Source organism: Mustela lutreola, chromosome 16 (genome assembly GCF_030435805.1).
Source record: "Mustela lutreola isolate mMusLut2 chromosome 16, mMusLut2.pri, whole genome shotgun sequence".
NCBI lineage: Eukaryota > Metazoa > Chordata > Mammalia > Carnivora > Mustelidae > Mustela > Mustela lutreola.
Window position 1 is genome coordinate 18,709,543 of NC_081305.1, and position 26,414 is coordinate 18,735,956.

The following is a 26,414-nucleotide window of genomic DNA, read 5'->3' on the forward strand; positions in this document are numbered from 1 at the left end:
CAAGCTCCCTGCTTGGCAGCGAGCCTACTTCTCCCTCTCCCATTCCCTCTGCTTGTATTCCCTCTCTCGCTGTGTCGCCTCTCTCTGTCAAATGCATAAAATCTTAAAAAAAAAAAAAAAGATTTACAGATTGTAATTTTAATTAATTTCTATTTTGTTCTTATGCATTTATTTTTAACTGTACTACAGAACTTTAGTAGTCTCTTAAATTTGATCTTCCTAGATTTAATCGTACCCAGTCTGTCATCCAGTATATTGGGCACCCCTTCCTGCTTCAGGTCATCCACAGCTTGAGTGTGCTGCCGCATTCTCACCAATGGTAGCTTGAGTTGGCTGGGCCAGGATGAGAGGTTGGGCAGGCTCCTAGCAGCCTCTGGTTGTTCCTGCTCATCCACCTGCTCTGGGCCTTGTCTTTAACCTCCCTCAATGTTATCATTCAGCTTGCATTTTTCACTTTCTTATCTGTGATGTGAATTTTCAGGTGCCCTGTTGAAAACTACATTTGCTATGTCTGCAGCATCCTCCTACCTGGTATTCCTGCAAAAAAGAAAAAAGACTGTTAATCTGGTCCTATCTTTTCCTTTTCCAACTGGCACATTAGAGAATCTTACTTAGGGTTGATGAAGTTCACTGGCCTGTAGTTTTAAACTCCATCTTCTATCCTGTGAAAATTCAGACATTATGACTTTCAGACTTCCAAGGGTGAAACTCTTAATGGGTTTTCACTCTCATTGTCTTGTTTGAACCTTACATTCAGGTTGGCAGATGCTATGCCCATTTGTCGGATCCTATAACTCTTGCTGCCAACATTTGGCAGAGCCGGATCAGAATTCTACTCATTTTGAAACTGATGTAGGTGGTTGCTTTTCTGCCATATCCCACTTCCTTGTGATATTTAGAAATGCCTTATAAAGTGAGCTGTTTGAGGACAGCAAAGAGCCCTCAGAGGCCACACGTAACGTTAAACTCCATAGGTGAAATGTCCTAGTTTTTTCCCATTACTTCCATACTTCCCCTTGTTGCTTCTTGACCTTTATCCTTTCACATCTTTTTCGTTCCTCCTCCCTCCCGAGAAAGGAGATTAAAGCCGCCTGTTTCTGGTGTGAAATGCTAGCTCCCTGGAAATACAATTAAAAAAAAAAAAAATCCGTGGGGCGCCCGGGTGGCTCAGTGGGTTAAAGCCTCTGCCTTCGGCTCAGGTCATGATTCCAGAGTCCTGGGATTCAGCCCCACGCCCCGGGCTCTCTGCCCAGCGTGGAGCCTGCTTCCTCCTCTCTCTGCCTGCCTCTCTGCCTACTTGTAATCTCTGTCTGTCCAATAAATAAATAAAATCTTAAAAAAAAAAACCCTTAGTAACAAGTGTATTGTTTACTGTGGAAAAGATCACTATCTCGCAGTTTTAATAGGGTCAAGGAAAGAGGAGTTGAAAGGATATTTATGAGGAGTTGAGCGTCTAGCTTAAGGTCCATCTTTCAATCCGGGGCTTGGTGAGAACTGGGCAAAGTTCATGATATAATAGTTTAATCTCAGTGCGTAAGATTGAAGTATTGGGATGCTGTCTTGGGGCATTGCGGTCCTTGGGCAGGTTTCTTAAGTTTTCCAAGCTTCAGGTTCCTCATCTGTGCAAGGGTTAGATACGATTCAGTGAGATAATGTGTGACTGTGGCACAGGTAAGCGCCAGATAAATGGCGCTGTCGTGCATTGGTCTCACTCCAAAGCCTGAGCTTTTCGCGCCAGCCCACTTGGCTTCCTGACCCCCGACGGCGCACCTCGAGAGCCCTGCTGGGCGATTGCACCAGGCAGGATGTCGCTGCGCCCCTTGGCCAGCAGAGGCCGCCCGCGCTCCCGCCGTCCGGGCGGCTCCCCCTGCAGCCGCCGTCGCCTCTCTGCGCATGGCTGTCCCGGCGGCCGCCTGACCGCCGCCCACCTTCCCCCACGGCCGCGGTCTCACAGTCTTGTGGGAGCTTGCGGACATCGTGGGCCCGACGGGGCGCGGTGGGCGGCGTGGACCCTGCAGGGCAGGTGGCGTGAGGTGTGGCGCGGGGCGGGCGGCGGGCGGCCCGGCCAGGGTCCTCGCGGGTCCTCGGCGGGCCCGGGGGAGGGCCCTCTTTGTGGCTGCAGTTGGCAAGATGGCGCCGGTGGGGGTGGAGAAGAAGCTGCTGCTGGGCCCGAACGGGCCCGCGGTGGCGGCCGCCGGCGACCTAACCAGTGAGGAGGAAGAGGGCCAGAGCCTATGGTAAGACCGCGAGGCGGCCGAGCTGAGCTGGCTGGGCCGGGGAGGGCGCGGCCGGGCGGGGAGCCGGCCGGACTGGGCTGGACCATCGGACAGTCTGACGGGCCGTCGCGGGCAGAGCAGGTCCAGTCGGGTCCAGTCTAGCCCCGGGGCTGACCGCTCCGCTGTTGTCCCCACAGGTCCTCGATCCTGAGCGAGGTGTCCACCCGCGCTAGGTCCAAGCTGCCGTCCGGCAAGAACATCCTGGTCTTTGGTGAGCGCCGGAGGCGGGGCGTTGCCCGGGAAGCTGGGGTGGGCGAGGTGGGCGAGGTGGGCGCCCCTCTCACAGGTCCCAGCCTTTTTCTCACCTCCCGTCTGCCCGCGCGGCCTGCCTTGCCCGGGAGGGCTGGAGATCCTGGCTGCACAGCCGGAGCGTGGCCAAGTCCACTTGCCTGAGCTTGGGATATCTCTTTTGGAGAGTCGAGTGATGCTAGCATGGAGTTGCCGGCACATTCCTTAGTCACTTGCAGCAACATCAACCTTGCTTTAAATGCCTCTGATTTCCTGCCTTCATAGCCTCGAAGTTCACCAAATTGCTGGTGTAGGGACGGGGGAGAGAATATGAGAAGGTTCGGGGAAGGGGGTGGGGGAACGAGGTGACTTGGGGTCAGGGCTAGAGATGATACCGGGGCACTCCTTTATCTTCATGAGTAGTGTGGACAGTTGGACGACAGTAGGTCTTGGAGTCCTTACTAGGGACTTCGCTGCATTATTCCAGCCCTTACTACTGGGTTACCTGGGTCACGTCTGTTAGTGTGTCTGGTCTCCGTTCCTTCTACAAGTGAGGGGGTTTGGTCAGGTTCATTCATCCAGAGAACCCATTGATTGAGTGGTTCCTGTAGGCTGGGCACGGAGCAGCACAGACATCCTTCAGACTTTGCATGAGAACCTCGGGTTAATGAGAGACTAACATGTTGGTAATTGTGCTACACCATATTGGCATAGCAAGATTATTGCGGGAGCATCACATTGTTTGATGTTTTGGGGTCAGGTGTTTTGAAGGATGTCAACATGCAGGGGCACAGAGGGTTAGTGTTTGCAGGAACACAGAGGTGACAGGAGGGTGTAGGGGGTTGAAAGCTGCCAGAAGCTCCTTGTGGAAGGTGATGGATGAAGTAAGTTGGGACAGATTTGGAAGACTGAAGAGTTGATGCTTTTTACTGGAGGCCTCTGACTTTCAAGGGTCTTTTGTTTCTCCTCCATCCTCATCCTCCTGGCGATCACTGTTAGGGTGGCTTTCTCAGTGTGTTTGAGAGAAGCTTATGGTTTTTAGGTGATGGTTACTACAGAAGGTAATAGAGGACCTTCAGAGATCTTCATTAAATGCAGCATCGAGGTCACCAGATCTGTGCTTTAGAAAGGGAATTCTGGGAGCAGAGTTGCTGGTGGCAAAAATGAGCAGGTACTGATGTCAGGCTGTCAAGTGTTCACCATGGCCCAGATGGAATGTGGAGTATCTGAATGGGGTAGTGGCATGGGGGATGGAGAAGGAGGCCTTTGATCTGTGGAATGCCTCTCCATTCTCATGTCCTGTAATTCCATATTATTAAATCCCAGGGGTGCTTAGTAATGTTTCTGGGTGGTGGTTTGTTTTAATGTTTAAGGTTTCTTTTTCGGGGGTGGGGGTGGTTGTTAGTTGGTGGGAGGGGAATGAGGAGGTGCTTGATAATTACTGAGACTCTGCCCATGAGTTCTGCTTAGGTCTGTAATTATTTTCACCGGTTTCCTGGCCTTCAGGATGGCTTATGAAAGAGAGGTACTAAAATCAGAAGTGAATAATAGCTTCTATTCTTCATGATGATGAGGCAGGATCAGACTTTTTTTTCTAGTTCAAAGTTCCTGGGCTTTAAGGTTAACTATATTTTATTTTGAAGATTTCTTGCTTTTCTTATAGTAAAAGTTTATTTTGTGAGAAACTGACTCCACCTTTACTTTCACTTCTTCAAATGTGTGTCTTATAAATTGTATATGTGCTGCTGAAGCGAGCACTGCATGTCTTACAAATTGTAGAGAGGGGCTGCCTTATTCCATGTAATAAAGGAATGACTGTGAAATAAGGATGACTGCAGTAGAATGTCATTTTAGATCTTAGAATTTGCCACCTTTATCACCATCCTCCTCAGCCACTCTTAAAGCAAAGCCTGCTCTGTTTATGATGAATGCAGGTGAGACCTCAGCAGCAGGCTTTGTGTGAAATTCTCAGTTGTCACTTGTGTAAGTGTCAAGACTTCCCATCCTTGCCTAGAATAAATGGCACACTTTGCCTTCTTATGTATATCATTTGTAGGTGAAGATGGCTCTGGGAAAACAACCCTCATGACTAAACTTCAAGGAGCTGAGCATGGCAAAAAAGGAAGAGGCCTAGAGTATCTCTACCTCAGCGTCCATGATGAGGACCGAGATGGTAAGTGAAATGTTGATCTGTGTTAAGGGGCTTATGCATGACTCAGACTCCATGGTTGTGGCTCCTGTAATGTGTCTGGTCAGTCTCAGTTTTCTGTTTAGTTCTAAGAGAGTTAGTCACAGGTGAACAGATGAAACATATGTCTTTTTTTTTTTTTAAGTTTATTTCTTTAAATAATCTCTGCCACCATCAAATTCACAGCCCCAAGATTAAGAGTCTCATGCTCCGGGTGCCTGGGTGGCTTAGTGGGTTAAAGCCTCTGCCTTCAGCTCAGGTCATGATCCCAGGGTCCTGGGATCGAGCCCCACATTGGGTTCTCTGCTCAGAAGGGAGCCTGCTTCCTCCTCTCTCTCTCTCTGCCTACTTGTGATCTCTATCAAATAAATAAATAAAATCTTAAAAAAAAAAAAAAAAAAAAGAGTCTCATGCTCTTCCGATTGAGATGGCCAGGCACCCCTACCCACTTTTCCTTTTTAGAGTATGTTAATAAAAATTTGGAATTGGGACCATTAACTATTGTTCCGGGTAGCCCCCAATTAAAAGGAGATATTGAAGGTAAAGTTTCAAATGCACATAAGGGTAGTAAAAAAGATATTCTTAAAAGCTTTGGGAAAAATAAAAGCATAAATGCTTTGGACGTTTCTATGAGAGAAATGCTTGGCAGACTGATTTGGGCACACTTACTTTACCATGTCCTACTGGAGAATTTGAAATTGGTATGATTCAGAGAATAACAGCTTAATAGATGTTCATAGTAGCATTTTTCTGAGTCTTTGTGGCAATGTAGAAATGCTAATTTCTTATGTAGAAATGCTAATTATATCAAGATGATATAAATATATATCATACCAAAGCATCAGATTAACCAATATTCACTTGCCTTTGAGTTGAAGAACCCATTAACATTTATTTCAGATTCTTTAAGGTTGCCTTAAGAATTTACTGGTCTCTGGCATTTTTAGGCCACCTACTTGCAGGTCTTTTTTTTGATTGGAGGAGTTGCCCTTACCAGTGGTTAGTTATACATCTTTCAGCAATAGTCTTTTTTATTGTTTGATGTGAGTGGGTTATAAATAATACATTTTTGCAGACCATCATACAGGTAGAGAAAATGGTCTCTGGCTTATCCCTAGTTTGTGATGGGACATGATGTGTCAGAGAACCACTGCCTCCAGGGTTCTGGGCATTCGTTTAACATCACATGTGGTGTGTATGATCTCCATGTAAGTGAGTGATTATGTGTAGTGGGCAGTGGGAAGAGAAGCTAAAGAAAGGAACCATGCCTGGTGAGGGGTAGACATTAAAATCAGTGGGCTTCAGGTACAGAGCAGTATCTTTGAAGACATCCACAGAACCCAAACCAAAACCACTGTCTAAAATTTATTAGAATTTTGAAAGTTTAGTTAGATGTAGATAGCTTATACTGTTGAAATAGTCATGAATATAACATTTTGAACAGCATTTGTTTTAATGAATCAGTTAACACAAAAAAGGATAGCTAACAGAACATGGGTTTTTAGAATGTATTTTGGAGTTTGTTGGGAAAGAAAATAGTGAAATGATACTGGTTGTAGGAGTTCTCACTCAAGGCACGTTTCTGAAAAAATATTTCTCAAAAATGATACCTAAAAACTTTTTAAAATAGGTTATCATTATGGAGACTTATCTTCTGTGGTTTGATCATCCAGGTATAATTTTGGAATCATGTTCTTCATTAAATATCAGTAGTTGCACATTTGTGTGTATGTTTAACTTTTTATTATGGAAAAACCTTTAAAAATAGGTACAACATAGACTTAGGATCATGAAACCCAGTGTATGTGTTATTTGCCTTGAACAGTTACCTTAAACAGTTCTGTAGCAATTTTATTTCAACTATACTCTAACTTGCTTCTCCTTTCACTCCACACTGGATTATGTTGAAGCAAATTTTAGACATTGTATCATTTTGTTTATAAATACTTCCATATGTATGGTAAAAATAGGGACTTTTTTTTTTTTTTTTAGATTTTTTTATTCATTTGAGAGAGAGAGAGAGAATGTGAGAGCACAAGCAGGGACCCTGGGATCATGACCTGAGCCAAAGGCAGAAGCTTAACGGACTGAGCCACCCAGATGCCCCTAAAAGATGAGGATTTTTAAAAACATAGCTATATTCTTCTTATACCAAAAATAACTAATTCCTTAATATCACCAGGCATCCAATAATTCATACCTCAGTTTTTATATGTAATAATTTTATCTTGGCATTTAAACACAAAGATCCTGTCTCTTTGGCACCGTTTGTAGTATGTGAACTCCCTGTTTAGTGTGCATGACAAGAAGAGCTTGTTTAACCGCAGGCTGTTCGGCACAGCTTACTGCTCCATAGATTTGCTGATAGCTGAGAATGGATTACGTAGACTGTGGTGCAGTTGACCAATGAACATTTTTGCTTTTATATGTATCTTTTGATTCTTATTGAGAGCTAAAATGCCCTTCACTCTTTATTCCTCAGACATTGCTGGAATCTCTTTAGATGTGGATATAACATATTATTGTAGTTAAAAAATTTTTAAAGTGTAGATAGTTCAACAGGCCTCTTGACCAAGGGTTACTGCTCACTGAGCACTTGGGCTGTTTTCCAATTAGGATTTCTTTTTGGAGGGCGCCTGGGTGGCTCAGTGGGTTAAAGCCTCTGCCTTCGGCTCGGGTCATAATCCCAGGGTCCCAGCATCGGGCTCTCTTCTCCGTGGGGGGCCTGCTTCTCTCTTTGCCTGCCTCTCTGCCTACTTGGGATCTTTCTCTCTCAAATGAATAAATAAAATCTTAAAAAAAAAAAAAAAAAAGATTTCTTTTTGGTTTTGTCTGGAATTCTGTGGCTGTCACCTTCAAGTTTTTTTTTTTTTTTTTCTTTTTCAAGATTTTATTTATTTATTTGACAGCACACACAAGCAGCAGAGCAGGGGGAGAGTAGAGGGAGAGAAAAAAGCAGACCCCACTAAGCTGGGAGCATGATGCACTGATGCAGGGCTCAATCCCAGGACCCCAAGATCATGACCTCAGGCAATTGCTTAACTGACTGAACCACCCAGGTGCTCCTCAAGTTCTTAATGTGGGTTTTTTCCAGCTGTGCTGATGGTTTTTGTCAGGTAATAACTTAACTTTACCTACTTTTTTCAGATCACACACGCTGCAATGTGTGGATTCTGGATGGAGACCTATACCACAAAGGCTTGCTGAAGTTTGCAGTTTCCGCTGAATCCTTGCCGGAGACCTTGGTCATTTTTGTCGCAGACATGTCTAGGCCTTGGACCGTGATGGAATCTCTACAGAAATGGGCTAGTGTTTTACGTGAGCACATTGATAAAATGAAAATTCCACCAGAAGAAATGAGGGAACTGGAACGGAAGTGTAAGTACAATAGGATTTTCGTAATTGGAAAATTAACTAGTGTCTATGGGTGGTTCAAGCCACCTTCCTTTTCAGTGTCAAGAGGTTACAAAGCTTCGGTTATGGAGTATGTGGTTTTGTTAGCGCCATTTATTTCAGAATTGCTTTTGTACATTCAGTAGTCAAAAAGTATTTAAAGTAGTCTTATTCTCAAGCATCACAGTTGAAGAAAGAACAAATCCATATTCCTTGTTCTTCATTGGTTCTCTTTTAAAATAAGGGTTCTTTCCTTGCCTCTCAAATTTGAGTCAGTTCTGTGGGTCTTTTCATTTATCTGTTACTCTGGCTGCTGAGTTAGCATCAGTGGCTGTGGAGACTTAACGTGGGATCTGCAGCTTGAGTCCATTGCCCTGGGATTCCATTGAGGCCCCATGGACTCTCACTGTCAGGCTTAAAGGAAGCCCTACAAAAGACAAATCTTTCAGCTTTTACCTTAGTTCATCTTGAGATTCAGCAAGTATGATCTTAGTTAGAAATAGGAAGGTCATTTTTTTGTCATTAAAATGAAAGGCTATTTTGAGACTAAGACACCCAAGTCCTTTTGACAATAGGGAACTTTCAAATTAAATGAAGTTTGTTTTGTTTTGTTTTGTTTTTCCTTACTGTGATTCAGAAGCTTATTTTTCCTTTCCCTTGATTCTGTGCACTTACATCAGCTTCTGTCCACTTGCCAGGGAAATGGGAGGGGCAGGGGCTGGGGCTGTGGCCGTGTGCAGCAGCAGTAGTCTTGGCCAGGGCAGTCTGGGCTCAGCCTGGCTCTTTGCCACAGGATGACATCATTCCCTTTAGTGAATTAATAAGGGCTTCTAGAGCATGGCACACAGGATCTTCACACTTACTGGCGGAAGGGTTCAGAAATTTTGATGTGCTTTCTAAATCAGTTCTCTGGCTGTGTGTCTTCCTATCATGAATTCCCCTTGTTCTTGTCCCACACTAGCTAAAATGGGAGTTTAACATCTAAATCTTTGGTTTGCTGTATGCATGTGTGTTTCCTAGGTCACCCGCATGTGTTCTACAGCAGTTGTTACGCACGCAACTTAGCTCATCTGTCTTCAACCACTGACCTTTCTAGATAATACCTCTTTTTCCCCTGGAATAGAGACCTTAAAGACAACTTCTTAGAATAGTTCTGAGGCTGAAGAGCTCTTTGTCTTTCACTGCCCTTTTAGCATCTTACCAGATTAATGGGTTAATACCCTGAAGATTTCAGTCTCTGAGTCTGTTTTCTTAGTGTTACAACCTTGTGAATACTTTTGAAACAAAAAAGTAAACTCAAGCCAAGCATATTGTTCTTTTCCAGATAGGAAAAGTGTCTTGTCTTGTGCTGGGTCTATTCTAGGCAGCAGAGATGCACACAGCAGACAAGATGCCTGCTCCTGGGAGCTTGTAGCCCCATGAACTATTAAATTTATTTTGTGCTTAGTCATTGATGTCTGTCACTTAGGATTAGTTTCAGCTGCTTGTGACATAAAACCCAAAATAACAGGGGTTTATTTATTTTTTTTTTTTAATTTAAGATTTTATTTATTTATTCGACAGAGAGAGATCACAAGTAGGCAGAGAGGCAGGCAGAGAGAGAGGAGGAAGCAGGCTTCCTGCTGAGCAGAGAGCCCGATGCGGGACTTGATCCCAGGACCCTGAGATCATGACCTGAGCCGAAGGCAGCGGCTCAACCCACTGAGCCACCCAGGCGCCCAATAACAGGGGTTTAAACAAGACAAGTTGATTTCTCTGTCCTATAAATGAAATCCAGAGGTAAGCAGTTGCGGCCTGGAAAGCAGCTCTGGGGACGCAGGTCAGAGATGCTGGCTCCTTCTCCTTATTGCTTTGTCATCTCTAGGGTGTGGTTCTCTTCCTCTGGACAACTAGAGCTGTAGCCTTCACATCCGTGTTCCAGACAGCACATGGAGGAAGAGGAAAAAGGGGCTGAAGGGTGCGTGTCTATCGTCTTCCTAAGGAGGCTGGGAAATGTAGTTCTGAATGGCCATATGTTCTGGTGTTTCAAGGTTGGGTTTGGTTATAAGGAAGAAGGGAAGAGAGGACACAGGCTGGCAACTAGCGATTACTGGAACCACATCCATGCCTCCTGACTCTGCTTATCCTTCTGAAGGCCTCTGTTGTTTTCACCGCCCTTCCTCTGAGATGTTTGGATGGTAATCATGCCTTTGTGCTGCATGTTGAAGGAGTGCCTTTGTTAGTGCTGGCTTTAGGTTACATTTTCATAAAGCAGTCAGCCATCTTGCTCATCAGATTCCTGCTTTGCAGATCAGTTGGACTCTAGGTTTTGTATTGAACGAGTAAAGGGCTGCACCCAGCCTAGTTCCAATCCAACACCAGTCTCCAGTCTGCTGAGTGTGGAATGCTGCTCCATGCCATTCCTTCAGGTTTGGTTCCCCAGCAGCCCTGAGTCTATGGCATCTGTTTGACTGGCGGTGATGGGGGAGGGCAGAACAACCCCAGAGCTGCTAGAAGGTGGTGCTTGTGTAGGTTAGTCTTTCCTGCTTTATGTCTGGGACTTCCCTTGCTTATCAAATAGAGAAAAAAGATTAGGTGCTCTCTGTGGGATGTTTTCAGAATTGTGGAACCAGTGGGTGATCAATGAGGTAGGAGGGAAAAGATGAGAGAGAGAGAGGCAACAGCTAGGGTAGAGCACTCTGATCTCCTTCCCCTTCCCACTCCCATGAAATGCTAAAGGGGGACCCCCAGGTAGACTGTAAATACTGGCCATCCCACCATTGGCGAGAAATTGTTAATACTGTGGCATGTGTGTACCTGAATTACATGGTCAGTATGTTTTTATCCTCCTTTTTCACCAACCTCTATGTTATGGACACTTACATTGCCTTCTAGAACTTAACTTTCTAGAATGCTGAGTTATTAAAAACATGTGTGTTTCCTACAGTTGCTGGATAGCCATAGTTAAGTCAGTCTAACCCCGGGCTTCCCAACTATTTTTACATCCTGGCATATGTAAAATACAGCAGTTCATGCAGGGCACTGGGTGTCGGATTTTCCTGGAGCTCACCATTGGAGCTGCCCTAGCCCTGCCTCACTTCCCATAGCCACTTAGCTGACCTGTAACTTGCTCTAGGCTCTGCCATGCTCACTCTCTTGGAATTCCTGGTTGAGTGCCTTATGTGATGTTGGGCAGTCATAGGTATTACCCAGACTTAAGGCATTTTATTTTCTATTGATCTGAAGATTTGTTAAAATTTGTTAAAATGCAGGGGGGGCATCTGGGTGGCTCAGTGGGTTAAAGGCTCTACCTTCAGCTCAGGTCATGATCCCGGGATCCTGGAATCAAGCCCCGCATTGGGCTCTGCTCGGCGGGGAGCCTGCTTCCCACCCCACCACCCCTGCCTGCTGTTCTGCCTGCTTGTGATCTCTGTCAAATAAATAAATACGATCTTTTTATTTATTTGTTTGTTTAATTTTTTAAAGATTTTACTTATTTATTTGATGGAGAGAGATCACAAGTAGGCAGAGAGGCAGGCAAAGAGAGAAAGGAAGCAAGCTTCCTGCGGAGCAGAGAGACCGATTCGGGACTTGACCCCAGGACCCTGAGATCATGACCTCAGCTGAAGGCAGAGGCTTAACCCACTGAGCCACCCAGGTGCCCAAATTCAGTCTTCTAAAAAAAAAATGCTTTCAGGGAGAAAATTTGAGAACCTTTGATTTCTTCAAAATCCTTCAACAGTCATGCTAAGTGCGTCAGAAAACCCTTCAATGGTCTTTTTTTCGAAATATAGTAAAGATCTCTTGACTGTTTATATTGACAATGAAATTATATGAATGAGCTTAATGAGGAGAAATTGTGGGACACCTGAGTGACTCAGTTGGCTAAGCGGTTGCCTTCGGATCAGGGAAGGGATGATCCCCGAGGTTCCTGGGTTTGAGTCAGGCTCCTTGCTCAGCAGGGAGCCTGCTTCTCCCTTTGCCTGCACTGCTCCTTCTGCTTGTATGCATGTGTGCTCTCTCTCTCTCTGACCAATAAAATCTTAAAAGCTTCTTTCCCTCTCCATCTCCCTTTGCCTCTGCCTCCCTTAAAAAATGTTTGAAACAGGCATCTGGGTGGCTCAGTGGGTGAAAGCCTCTGCCTTCAGCTCAGGTCATGATCCAAGGGTCCTGGGATTGAGCCCTCTCTGCTTGGCAAGGAGCCTGCTTCCTCCCCTCTCTCTGCCTGGCTCTCTGCCTACTTGTGATCTTTGTCTGTCAAATAGATAAATAAAATCTTTAAAAAATATATTTAAAAAAATGTTTGAAACCTGTTCTGTGGATGAAAGTAGTATGTATACCTCTCTTTAGGTTCTCTTTAATCCATTTATTTGCATTTTTTTAATGAGCATGTTGTGGATGAGACTAAAAGGCATTTTGGTCCTTTTGTCCCATTGGGTATAGAGGGTATAGAGCTTCATATTTGCTCTTCTAGCTCAAAGTAGCTCTAAGTATCATATCCTTGTTTTCTGGCCTGAGATGTAAGCCTTGAAGTACCCATGAAAAGCTGTGGTCTGTGAGCTTTGTGTTCACTTAGCTTCATCAGGGCCATGGACCATTCTCAGCCTGAAGGCGCTCCTGTGGGATTGCACTCTTGGCCTGAAGTAGTGACTGCCTGTGCCAAGAAGTGGACGTTATACTGCTGACTCCTTCATGTGTTAGGCGGGAACTGGTTGTTCAGCATTGCACAGTGACTCAGGATCTTCGAAAGATGAGACTGAGTCCACAAGAGTGAGGGTGATGAAGAGATGTGGATGGGCTGGCCAAGTCCGGCCTCACTCGTTAGTGCAGACATGTGTCAGCTGAGTGGAAACAGCATGTTCTTGTGGAATTCAGATGGTTTTACTAGTCTCATTTTTAAAAAAATATTAGATATTAAGAAATGTGGCTTTTTTTCATAATAGAAGATATTAAGAGCTTAGAAATTTTTAAAACCTATTTAAGGGGCACCCGCCTGGTTCAGTTGGTAGAGCATGCAACTCTTGATGTCGTGGTTGACTTTGATCCCCACATTGGGTGTAGAGATTACTTAAAAATAAAATATTTTAAAAAAGAGTAGGTAAAAAAATTAAATCCTATTTAAGAGTTGAATAATTTTTTAATTTTTATTATTTCAAGATGTCCAGGAGTATGTCTTTGCTGCTCTGAAGTTACAGTGCTCAGACTGAATGTGTCAGAATTGGGATTTTGCATCACTACCTCCAAATCCCGAATACCGCAGTAGAGCAGAGTTGGGAAGTGTGTCATGACTCTTTATGTTTTGTGCTTTTTTTTTTTACTGCCTTTTTTGGTTTTCTAAAACTGGTATGTGTGTTTATTTGTGTGTGATTTTCTTTTCCATTTTTCATCTGTAGTTGTGAAAGATTTTCAAGACTATGTTGAGCCTGAAGAAGGTTGTCAAGGTTCCCCACAGAGAAGAGGACCTTTGACGTCAGGTCCTGATGAAGAAAATGTTGCCTTGCCTCTTGGTGACAATATGCTGACTCATAACCTGGGAATCCCAGTGTTGGTGGTATGCACAAAGGTATGTGCCAGGGAGTTGTAAATCTGGCTGGGTTTGGCCAGTGTACAGTCACCGTCTGAAAGAAACTAAGGAGCTTAGCTTGTGTGTCTTCCTAAGGGAGAATTGTACTAATTCGGGATTCATTAAGATACATTGAATAGGTCAGGCTGGAGAATATTGTCATTTAGTGTTGTTGCTGGAAACATGACATGATTCAGTTTGTTCATAGTTTGAGTTAATCTCTCCATGAAGCACTGTCTACTTTATTGAGTGATTCAAACTTAAAACTAAAAGCAGCTTTCTTAAGGCTCTGTGAACCAGTTGGTCTAGCCCAAGTTGATGGTAAAAAATAATAATAAGAGCAGAATTCTATAGGGTTTTGGTCTCATAAAATCTGTTGGATTTTAGATGATTTTCAGAAAGGAACATAACACTCAATAGAAAAAGAAGGAAGGGAATGCAAAGTTACAATTTCTTCTACCCTATAGAATGATGACTTTTTAGTCATCATTGAATGAAAAGTTCAGTCAGAGAGAAATAAAGTTGTTTTGGGTTTTTGGACACCTCACTTGCTCAGTCGGAAGACTCTGGGGCTCTTGATTTCAGGTTGTGAGTTTGAGCCCCACATTGCATGTAGAGATTATTTAAATAAATAAATAGACTTAAAACACACACAGCATTTTGGGTTTCAAAAGTACTTTTTCTCAGTCACAAAGTGTGCCATTTGCAGTATATTCTGTGAAACAGGAGTCCTATGGAGTGTGCAGTGCACAGCCAAGTCCCACGGCCTGCTTCCTCATGTGACTGTGTTTAATTCTTAGAACAACTCTGAGGTGATCAGACTGTTCGGTCCCCACTTTACAGCTCTGGAAACTGTGGTCCAGGGTGAAAAAAATTCCCAGTTGTTTTTGACTCTTGTCTAATTAATACTTAGACCTTTGGCTATGGCTTTATTTTTTGGAACTATGAAACTTTAAAGATGATGCTATTCCCATCTCAGCGGGGAGAGAAGCAAAAAGATGACTCCTTTCTCTTTCTGCCATCCCTGCAGTGTGATGCGGTGAGTGTCCTGGAGAAGGAGCATGATTACAGGGACGAGCACTTTGACTTCATCCAGTCACACCTACGGAGGTTCTGCCTCCAGTGTATCCTTGGAACGCTGTGTCAGGGCATCAGAGCACAGACTCCCCGCTCTGTGCCAAGCCAGGCTGTTGTCCAGACAGGGCATCTTCAGAAAGCTCAAGTACATCCTGAATTCAGAACAAGTCTTCTGCCATGGCGAAATTATGTACATCTTTTTACTAATTTTGTATTTTACTGCATCGGAATTTGAGATGTGCTAATTTGTGTCCTTCATCAATTTTTTTTTATTGCTGTACATTGAATAAGGCTTTCATAGTAAAAAGAAAGCTGATATGGGTAGTCTTACTACCAAACTACTTTTGTCATATCTTGGAAATCTTTATAAACTTTGCTTTTTTGCAGAAAAAGTAAATTACCCAACACAATATTGGTTTCGATGCCACACAGGTTTTCCCATGTTTGTTGTGTGCTGTCTTGGAGAGAGATAGTGTGTCAGCAGTCTTTTTGAGTCTTACTTCTATAAAAATACAATAGCAGTTGGTGCTATGGACCCGTGCTCTGGAATATGGGGAGGAGGGATAGGTCCCTACCATTTCCTCTGGGCCTTTTATCTTGTCCAGTTCAGTGAAGGGTGCTGCTACATGTTAGGCACCCATGTCTTTGATGTGCTTAATGATAAATCGGATCCCGTGTGCACATCTGTCTAGGAACGAGTCTGTGTACCTTGGATATGCTGAGGTTGTTTTTCTGGGCTAACCTCAGAGCCATTAACTTGACTGCTTAGGCCAGCCTGATGGATCAAAAGGTAGCAGTCTGTGTGTTAAATGAAGTGCATGGTCTGCCAGCCTTGACATGCTCTATGCATTTGACATGTTCATCTGTTATAATTACTGCTTTAATTTTAAAAAGTTTTAATGCTTTCTAGTGATCCTGTGTTAATCAAAAACTGATTCACCTGTGAGTAGTACTTTGAGGATTATGCTTGCATATATTTGCCATTATCTTTTTGCAATGAATTTGTTTTCCTTAAGCAGATTGATTAGATGGAGCAGCATTGATTTACACATCAGTGAAGGAGGAGAAAAACCTCGACTTATTGTATAAGTACATTGTTCATAAAACGTATGGCTTCCACTTTATCACACCTGCCTTAGTTGTGGAAAAGGATGCAGTTTTTATGTGAGTTCTATATAGGTTATTTCAAATCCTTTTTTGTTTTAAATGCTTCTTTTTATAGTACATTTACCCTTCGCATTTTATCCTTCCAAGTGAGGTTCCTTCTGTTTCTGTTGTACACAGCCAGCTTTCTGCTGCCTTGGGGTGAAGTGCTTGGGCTGGACCTCACAGGGAATAGATACGCCCAACTCCTCTCCAGATGACTTGCCCATTCTGCCTCTACTCTGAGGGAAGTAGGTGAAGTGAGACCAGGGGTGCTGCCTTTCTTCATTGAGAGCAAGGTGCCAAAACTTAAGCTAGCCATTTTTGCCACTTGGTGTCAGCTCTGATAGAATACTGGCTGGAAGAGGGAGTTGAAGTGTAGGGAACTGGGCTTTGGGGAGCCTGATCTCTTCTATTGAAGTATTTGATTTCTTTGCCATAGGCTGGGAAGATTGCGAGCACCTTCACTGGTGAACCTAGTTGGCATGGACTTCAGCTATACTGAATATTTACTGGGTTTTTAGCACTTCATATATTAGGAGCTACTGGGGCTGATGGTCTTGGGCAGAGATTTGGATACCTGTTTGCTCCAGTTAGTATCTTTCTGTCCCTGGAGAATGATGAGCATTTTGGATGCATGAGTGAATGTTGAAGCTATATGGCCTCCGAGAGGACTTGTGCTAGTAGATTGGTGTTTTAAGCTTAAATATTCTCTTGACTTGGAAATTACAGTTCTTAAGGAACTACTGATCACTTCCTAGATGCCCAGGTTCTATGCTAAGGATGCTGAAATTAACAAGATGTTGTCCCTGCACACAGGACTAGAGGGCAGGGGTGGGGCAGGGAAGGCAGAGGGGTGATGGCGGAAGGCTGAGTGTGTGCGCCTAGCAGGCCAGAAGGAGTGGAGGGGCAGGAGGGACAGTTTCTGAGAAGGCTGAAGATGTGAAAGCCAAGAGCTGTGGGGACTGAATAGGGTTGCTTCCTGGACATTCAGGGAGAGCCCGATTCAGTCTGCTTACGGATGGCGAAGCTAGACCCAAGATGGATTTTAGAGAATTGTTGTCCAGAGCAGTCAGGAAGGCAAAAAAGACACAAGCTCAGTGAGTTGTATGTGGGTGCCCAAATCACTTGGGATCCTGAGGAACAGGAAGCCCAGGAAGATGGATTGGGGACTGGGGCTGTTGTGGAGAGGAGAAGCATCTCACAGCTTCCAAAGGCCGCCTGGGTCCTCGTGGCATCTTGATCACACCTTGTCCCTTTGTGTCTTTGATCTTGTTGGGAGTTTAGCTGTTTGGAAGCTGGCAAGTCAGGGTGGAGCTGAGAACGCAGTCTGGTCACAGAGCTGTGAAGCTGGGGTTATGTGGGGAAAGGGAGTCCTGCAAGAACAGTCAGGTGCCATTTTGTGCAGCTTGTAGAGTTCAAAAGTATGTTGTGTAGGGCTTTCTGCAGTTGCTCTTTCAGGAGAGCCTGGTGGAAGGCAGCTATGCCCACCACTATACCACCAACGCTGCACCAGGAGAGCCTGGTGGGAATGTAAGCTCCTGCAGCGTAACTTAATGGAACCTGGGTGCCATCCTGCTTAGCGAAATCATTCAGGGCAGCACCCATGTAGGAGCCTCAAGGACTGCTTGTGTCCCTTTGCTTTGGGGCCCAGGTGAGTGTAGGTGCCTTCGTGCCCTCCTTTGCTCTGTATCTTCCCACACCAGGAACATTAATGAAGCAGTCCATAAGAAAAAACGGAAGAGTTCTCAGAAAAAGCTCCTCTGCACTGAAGCCCAAGACAAACAGTCTCATCCTGAGCTCTGTCCTCTGTGCTGTTCTTTGTATCCTCCACTGTCGGAGTAAGGCCCCATTGTGTCCTTGCTCTTCTGGGTGGAGCCGCGTGAAAGCTCTGAGCACTTCCTGTGGGTCAGCACGTGTAGTTCATCAGCTCTCATTTTGGCTCCTTGGATATTGGGCCCATGAGCTCAGTCTGGAGTAGGACCTGCGATGTCAAGCTGATGGGTTATGCTGGCACTAAATGTTGACTTGTCTGCCACAAGCTACAAGCCAGCCCCAGCAACTACAGATCAGATCTTGTGGAAAAGGCTCTCATCTGAGAGCCCTCTCTAACCCGGAATGTGCTCTAAAGTCTAAAGTGCTGTGAGACAGTCCCAGGAGAACCAAATCAATTCCCATTTCCTTGCTTTTAGACCTGCAGGTTGGGACAATGAAAAGAAAATAGCAATTTTACATGAAAATTTCACAACTGTGAAGCCAGAAGATGCATATGAAGATTTTATTGTGAAACCACCTGTGAGAAAGGTACCCATGTCAGTCACTTTTGGGATGTAGGGTTTGTGTTTTATTGGAGGTTTCTTTGTTTGTTTGTTTTGTGAGACAAGAAACCTATAAGGAAAATATGTTTTGCATATTGAACCACTTTCAGGAGAAGAAAAAAGTAATCCAAGGGCCTTTTAAAAAAAAAAAAAAAAAGTCAGCTCAAGTCTGGTGTTAAGTGAATGGCTCCAGGTGGTGGGGCATGAGTGATGGAGTGCCCACATGGAGTTGGGCTGAAGTTTCCCACTAAGTCCTGACAGTCCACCACTGCCTCTGGATAACTGTTAGGAGATCCTTGTGCTTCTCTGACCTGCAGGGTTAGGGTTAGGCCCTGGCCCTGATCGGGGATGTGTTTAGAACCTGCCAGACTTAAATACGTCAGTTGGCCACATGCCAAGGCTGGTCTTGGAACAGAGTTGTTTCCAGACTAGGAAAAACAGAATGGTGCATTTGCAGCAGAGACTCTCCCCAGGATTGTCCCATGTTGAGACCCGAGCCCAGGATTCTTCTTTCATTGAGAATTTTGATAGTAGTTTGGGTGTTCTTGCCCTGTGACCACAAATGAGTATGTCACTTTACTTCACAGCTAGTCCATGACAAAGAGTTGGCAGCGGAGGATGAGCAGGTGTTCCTAATGAAACAACAGGTAAGAAGAATCCGGGAGGCCAGAGCAGAGACCTTCTCGTGAGTGAAATACCAGCCCCCTGGGGTGAGGCTGAGGCCATCACAAAGAGCTTGCAGCATTAACGGGCTTGTAACCAGGTCTCCTTGTTCCCTCCCATTTCTAGCATTGGTACAGAGTAGGGGTTAGACTGTTTGCCTCAGGTGATCCATTGCCTGCTTGCAGATTCTCAGCGGTGTGAGGTTTAGTATCATTTTAAGTAACCTTTCTGTCTGGAAACTAGGTTTCCTGACATAATACCTCCTGTATTGACAGTTTACCAAGTGCCTTGACCTCACTTCCATTTTTTTACATTGCTCCACACAGCCTTGTGCATGAAGGCAGGAGAGCTGACATATCCATTTTTTAGGTGAAGAGAGTAACTTCCCCAAGCTGAAAGTTGGAATGGAAACCCAGTCTCACCTTTCTGTTTTACTAGCAGTATTGTTAGACCTGTCTCTTAGCCGTCTCACGGGTCCACCTGATGGTGCAGGCAGCTCAGCGGGCTGGGGTGTTGATGGTTCTTTTGCCAACCGGTCCCTTCTTCTGTGCCCTCCTTGCTTCCTTAGCTCCAGAACTGGTTACTTGGATTATTTTTTTCAATATATACCAAATTGCTGAATTTAAACTTTCTGCATGCATAATATAAAATCTATGGCTTGGTTGTTCATGGCGCCCTCTAGTGGAACACTGGAAAGTAAGTGTTTCTGCAGAGTGCTCTGGAAGTGTTTCTTCAGTGCACTCTGCAGGCCTTGGTTAATGGCCAATATGTCCCTCTCTTTGCAGTCACTCCTTGCCAAGCAGCCAGCCACGCCTACGAGAGCCTCTGTGAGTACCTTAAACTAAACAGGGTCAAGGCTCAGTGTTGTAGGTGTCTTCAAACTTCATGCCATTATTTCTTTTTTTTTTTTTTTTCATGCCATTATTTCTAAGAGCCTGTGTTTGTGTGGGTTTTTGTATTTTCAAGGGAATTTGGTTTCTCTGAAGGCCCAGGGCCAGGAACATAATAAGGACTCAGGAAATGTCTGATGAAGGCATATAGCTCAGGGAAATAGAGGAGCAGGCTTTATTACCTTGATCTTGATATCTCTTCTCTAAGGAGAAACTAAAGTCTAGAAAGAGACTGAGCTGGAACAAACTCCCAGTCCTGCCACCTGTCTCCCTAGACTGAAAAACATCCTGCAGAGAATGTCTTCATTTTTGAAATATTTATTTCCTGTTATTTTTATGCCTTTGTGTAACTTGGGCTGGTTTTGGACTTAGGAATCCCCTGCAAGAGGACCCTCTGGCTCCCCAAGAACTCAGGGCCGGGGAGGGCCAGCCAGTGTACCTAGCGCCTCCCCAGGCACATCAGTAAAGAAGCCGGACCCCAACATCAAAAGTATGTATCCTGTCTCTGGAGAGTGCTTAGTCTTAGGCCTGAGCCCTGAAGGGCTTCGGTGGCTGGGTTTCAAAGGTGGACACTCACGACAGCTGGGCTGTTCACTTCTCCCAAGAAGGGGCTGCTTTCCCCTTTTTCTTGCTCAAAGGGAGGGGGCTCACAGTTGACAGGGACCAAGGTCTGTCCCTTTGTTGGAATCAGTGACCTCTGCATCTAAGACCCCAGTTAGGCCATGCGGGTTCCTTCAGAGAGAAACACAACATAAGAAGTCATTTTGGGGGGCATCTAGGTGACTCAGTGGGTTAAAGCCTCTACCTTCGGCTCAGGTCACGATCCCAGAGTCCTGGGATCGAGCCTCGCATCGGGCTCTCTGCTCAGCAGGGAGCCTGCTTCCTCTTCTCTCTCTCTGCCTGCTTGTGATCTCTGTCTGTCAAATAAATAAGCAAAATCTTTTAAAAAAAAAAAAAAAGTCATTTTTTGGGGCACCTGGGTGGCTCAGTGGGTTAAGCCTCTGTCTTCAGTTTAGGTCATGATCTCAGGGTGGTGGGATCGAGTCCCGCGTCAGGACTCTACTCAGCAGAGAGCCTGCTTCTCCCTCTCTCTCTGGCTGCCTCTCTGCCTACTTGGGATTTCTCTCTCTGTCAAATAAATAAATAAAATCTTTAAAAAAGGAGCTTATAAAATTTTGAAAAACACTGCCTCGTAGATGGGGAGATGAGGTGGAGCATGAGTTATATTATGTCCCTAAACAGATAGAAAATGTAAACAGGTTTGCACTTAATCACGCTAACAGTGGCTGTATATAAGGAGTGAGAGTGAATGAATGTGCTTAGTGTATAGGGAAGATGATAGCCACAAATGGATAATTCCAAGCTGAAAACTAGTTTTGTGGTGGTGTTGGGTCGTCCAATGGCGTGATGCTCTTTTTCTTAATGTTTCCATAGATAATGCCGCAAGTGAAGGTGTGTTGGCCAGCTTCTTCAACAGCCTGCTGAGTAAAAAAACAGGTTCTCCTGGCAGTCCTGGTGCTAGTGGTGTGCAGAGCACAGCTAAGAAGTCAGGTACCGGACGGCCCTTGGAGATCTCTGGTTGACCAGCACTGGATGTGGGGGTGGGGGCGCGAGTGGACAGGAGCATCTGCCTTCACCTGACATGCAGATCCTCCGTGTTCTGAGCAGCCAAGCAAGTAAACTCCTCCGTACCTTAAACGGAGCAGGACACTTTACAGTAGGATTACCTTACTAGCTTGCAGGTTTCCTTGGCACACTTAGGGTAGAATTTATGTACATTGGGTTCTCAGGAACTGACTGTTGGGTGAATTGAGGTACATTCTAAACTGTACATGTGACTGGTGTCCAAGCTATTCATGGGAGGTCATGGGAGGATATTTTATTTATGATATTTAGTATTCTATGATGCTTTATAAAGATTTTTGTTCACTGTGCCTAGTCTTGCCATGAGCTGGAGCCTGTGACCCCTCCCTGTCTCCCTGGAGGGTCGTCCCTTCCTCCTCCATGAAGCTCCCCACTTGTCACACATACTCCTGTCTGTGGCAGCCCACCCTCCTGTCCTTCCTTGTGGGCCGTAGGGCAAGTCTTTGTCTTGGAGGCCTCTGAAACAGAAGAGCCAAGTTCCTTGAGAATTACCCACTTTGCCAGGAAGCTTGAGACCATAAGGTTTTTGCTTTTACTTTTCCGTTGACCATAAGAAATGTTAATACAGTATTTTCCCTAATTGGTGTTTTCAGATGAGAGGAGGTCCACAGGAGATCACTCCATGCTTAGGTCAGCCAGACCTTCAGGGACTCCTCGGTTCTTAATCTCAGTTGGGTCTGGTAGCCCAGGCTGCAGGCTGGTATCCCCTGATAGGAGATAAGGGTCATTTCCAGGCCTCAGTTAGCATTTGATAACAAAAGAATATGAGGACCGACTTTGTGCAGTATTGAAATGTCTGGCTTTAGTCTTATATTCTTACTGAAACATGGTGTTTCCAGACTACCCGTGTGAGTTAGAGTGTTGTAATTAAAAACAAAACCTAAACACCTGTTCTGAGGCACAGAAAGTAGTTTTTGGTATACCAGAAACTCACATACCGCCTCTAAGAAGGAGGTGATGACAGTGCATGGGGTTGGAGTTGGGTAGTAAGAGTGTTTTCAGAAAGGCCCTTATATTTGGCACAAAGGCATCCCTAGGCAGGGGGCAGTTATGTATCCAGGGGAACTCAGACCTGTGATGTTTGGAATTGAGAAGGGTTGAATTAGCGGATCTCCTTATAATCATTGCACTGAAAAAAGACTTGGTTTTATTCTTACTGAGGTTGGTATCGCCACAAATGATTACAGAAGTCTGTAATTTTAAATGTTCCTTTTAGGAAAATAATTTCCCCCGTCACTGCTGACTTTTTTTTTTTTTTTAAGGACAAAAGACTGTGTTGACAAATGTTCAGGAAGAACTGGATAGAATGACTCGAAAACCAGACTCCATGGTAACAAACTCTTCAACAGAAAATGAAGCCTGATCCTCCTTAAAAAGTGCATATGTAAAATGACCAAATAACTATGTATATTGATCTGCTAAGACAAGGATTTTTCTGATATGGCACATGCTATCAGTTTTTTGGGGCAGGGGAGATGAACTTAAAAAATACTTCATTGACTCGTCCGAGTGAAATGCACATTTAGGAAGGTTACGTGTCAGACCCCTTTGTTAAGGATAACCCTTGGACTCTCAGGCATGCGGCTCTCCCGTGGGAAGCAAGTGCAGCTGGGCTTCTTGTGGAAGGGAAGGTAGATGAGAGGAAGAAGGCCTGCTTTCTTTCAGGGTGGAGCAAATGAGACCAGGAAATCATTGATCAGAGGGTGCTTAGTCTGACCAGTTGCGTGTTAGCAAATTCACTTGTTCTTGGGAAGCAGATTAAGTAGCAGCAAGTCCAGGAAAGAGAAAGGCTGAAAGGAGGAATGAGAGAAGTGATGGTGGGGAAGCCGAATGTTGAAGGAGATGAGGAAGGCAGAGATGAGCAGTGTGAGTAAATACTGTGTGGTCAGTAGAAAGTCGAGTAATCATTTTTAAGGCTTAAAATCAGAAACATTTCCAGACTAAACACTAAGAAAAATGGGAATTAGACTTGTTCTGAATGCATCTTTAACTTACAACAGATGTGTAGAGTGTGGGGGTGCCTGAGTCAGGTGGAGTTGACACGGGTGGGGAAGATGGAGGCTGCCTCACAGTCACGTGTGTGGCCCAGGCCATGTCTTGTGGGACGTGCTGGGCTCCACGGGTTTGCATCAGGGCAGTCAGACAGTCACTGTGGGGTGTGTTTAAAGTCAGCAGTTACAAAATTAGTTTACTTTGAATTGTTTTCTAAATAGCTCCTGCTTTGTTTTTTAAATTAAAATAATTTTTTTATACTACCACAGGCTGGCCTACTAATAGAGAATGGGTAACCAACCTCTCATTTTACCATAATGCAATGTGCTACACAAAGTTTGAGGGAGGTTTGTAATGTAATTGCACTCTGAATTGGCTTGCACCAATCCCTGCCTTACGGTCTGTGGAAACCTTCATGGAGTTCCATTGATGCAAAAGGGTCTTGTCCTAGCTCTCTGGTCTGATTAGTGCTATCAGATGGACAAATAAGTGTGAATGTTTTATATTGAAAATGGAAATGATACATTTCTCTTGTTTGTGTTTTTCATAAAGTGTAGCTTTTTTTTTTTTTTCCCTTATGGAAATAAGTGTTTCAGTGTTTCCATTTAGGGCAAATTTCATACACATCGTCATGTCATACCACCATTCTGGAAATGATTTCTGTGGATTTGAAATGGCACTTTCAATTTTATACGTGACAGAACATTTGAATGCAAACACTACCATTAATATAATGTGTAAAACATTTGTTGTCAAACCAAGGGAAAAAAACCACAGTTCACTTATGTGGAGTTTACTTTTTTTTATATGAATGTTTGTTGTACTGTGTCTGAGCATAACTTCCCTAATGTCATTACTTTTACATACCACATTTGACTGACCACTAATGTAGTACTGGGCATAACTTAATATCCTGTGTTATATAACAAGAAAAGACTCTAAGACTGTCTTGAATTGCTTTTTTTGTAAAGGTCTGAACACTGTTAAGGAGAAAGCTGAGTATTTAGTTGCCTTTCCGACAAACAGAAACATGTTCCTTGTGCCAGTTTTATTGTTAAAAATACACTTTTTCACCCCTTTTTAAATTCAGTTTTTGTTTTTAAATGTATTGTGGCTTCCAATTACTAGATTGTCCAGATAATGACGGTAAACTGACTGTATAAGGATAGCTGTGGTGTAGTGACCAGTAAATACAGCTGTGGCCGCACTGATGATGGGTCCCTGAACCCCTCTCTCCACAGCAGCTGGGGTGGGGGTGGGGGCAAATGAGTGACCTCAGAAACAAGAAAGAATTATTGGAAAGGCACATGCCCTCAGGGCATACAATATGATTTCAAATTGTAATGCAAAATTTTCTTTAAAAAAATTTTTTTTTGTCATTTAAACTGAAAAGCACTTTTGTGTCAATATAAAATGATGAAATGCTAAGACACCTGTCCTGTGAGGGAAGGTTTCTTGGAGATCACTTTTAGTTTCTCATGACAAGTGGATGCTCCTAGTAACAAGACACTGGTGCGTGTAATTTCATGTGCTCAGTGGTTGCCAAAGTCTACCAACTTTGGGGAGCTGCAGGGTTCTTTTGGGGGGGAGGTGGGGAGATATTTTTTGTTATTTCGGGGTTTTCAAGCAGTGGAACCAAAGGCCGAACAGTAAACAGCCTTTACTTTTTAAAGTAAAACTCATTTTATTTGCAGAATACACTTGTATGGTAGACTGTTAAAGACAATTTTATGACTATTTATATATATTATAGTGGTTACATCTGCTGTTTGTCTTTAAAATGGAAAAATCAAAGAAATAAGCCCAACCTTGAAGATGTGGCCATAAGGGCCATGAATTGGTCTTTCCTAAAAATGCAACGGGTATGCTGCTAGAATTATTTAATTTTGTTTGCACTTTTTTTTTTTTTTTTTTTTTTGGATTGGCATTTTAAAATCACTATTTAAACTGAAGACTTTGTTGTTTTTTATTAGTTTAACAAAGTTGAAAGTGACTGCTCTGTACATCATGACCTTAACAATGTTGATGCTGTAAGTGAAAGTTCACTGTCATCTCTATACTAAGTTTATTGGTGTTTTTAACTTAAAATTAGGACTGCAGATTATTCCCCCACCAGCCTTAGTCCAGGGGTGTGGCTCTAGCCGGATGCAGTTATGCAGTCATGTGGAACCTTGCTTTCTAGTGCTGGAAGAGAAGATGTCTCTAATTACTGGCTTCAATAAACACGAATCCAGACTGCTTACAACTTTTGGTGGCTTTCTTTATGGTAAATCATCTCACTGGAGATAAAAGTTGAATTGTCTGCTAATCATATGGCCTGTCTACCATGTAGCAAAAAATGTATACCTCTTTCACTAAAACTGAACAGAAATTCTGTTAAAGAAGAAACATCTTGAAGCCATATTTTGAAGTATGTGGAGTTCTAAGCTGGGTACAGTACAGGAGGGTTTGTGAGTTATCCAACATATTTTCTTGCCTCTTAGATAACTTTTTTATCAATTGAATTGGGCTACTTTTACTTAAACTAATTTAGAAGCTTCAGGCTTCATAGAGGAATTTTGAACAACTATACTGTAATTTTTTTTATCAATTTAAATGGGGAACAGTAAAATACGTTCAAGAAAATCATATTTGTTGTATTAGAGATACCTAGTTTCTGTTTATTACATTTAAGCATGTTAAATTTTTGTTCTCTAAAGCTGACTTATAATACACATTTCCTCTTGATTTCTTATTTTGAAAAATAGTATATGTGCTGCCAAAGTGAGCACTCTTATTTTGAAAAATTATAAACCTACAGAAAAGTTGAAGGTATATTGTATATTGAATGCTTATGTTCTTTTTTTTTTAACATAGAGTCACCAGTTTTTAACATTTTGAAACATTTGGTTTTTCTCCCTCCACTTCTCTCTCTCTCTCTCTCTCTCTCTCTCTCTGTCACGTGCATACACAGATGCATGCGCTCTTACACTTTTCCCTCCCTAAGTCATTTAAAGTAAATTTTAAATGTCAGGGCATTTTACCCATAAATGTATTTGCTAAGTCCAGGTCAGTTGTCTT

At 43.7% G+C, this 26,414-nt stretch overlaps 1 protein-coding gene across 2 annotated transcripts; it reads left to right on the forward strand.

The window, feature by feature from the left end:
* The first annotated feature begins 1,921 nt into the window (after positions 1–1,921).
* On the forward strand, positions 1,922–25,599 carry DYNC1LI2 (dynein cytoplasmic 1 light intermediate chain 2). Of its 2 annotated transcripts, XM_059151823.1 has the most exons (13): positions 1,925–2,237; positions 2,414–2,487; positions 4,561–4,677; positions 7,840–8,070; positions 13,458–13,627; positions 14,658–14,751; positions 15,733–15,868; positions 18,040–18,151; positions 18,753–18,812; positions 19,614–19,655; positions 20,091–20,208; positions 21,153–21,269; positions 22,625–25,599. In XM_059151823.1, the coding sequence occupies exons 1-13, from the start codon at positions 2,131–2,133 to the stop codon at positions 22,723–22,725; spliced, it is 1,479 nt and encodes a 492-aa protein (XP_059007806.1). In that variant the 5' UTR covers positions 1,925–2,130; the 3' UTR covers positions 22,726–25,599. The 2 variants fall into 2 exon arrangements, with proteins under 2 accessions (XP_059007807.1, XP_059007806.1); XM_059151824.1 differs by lacking the exon at positions 19,614–19,655 and having other exon boundaries at positions 1,922–2,237.
* Positions 25,600–26,414: the final 815 nt, after the last annotated feature.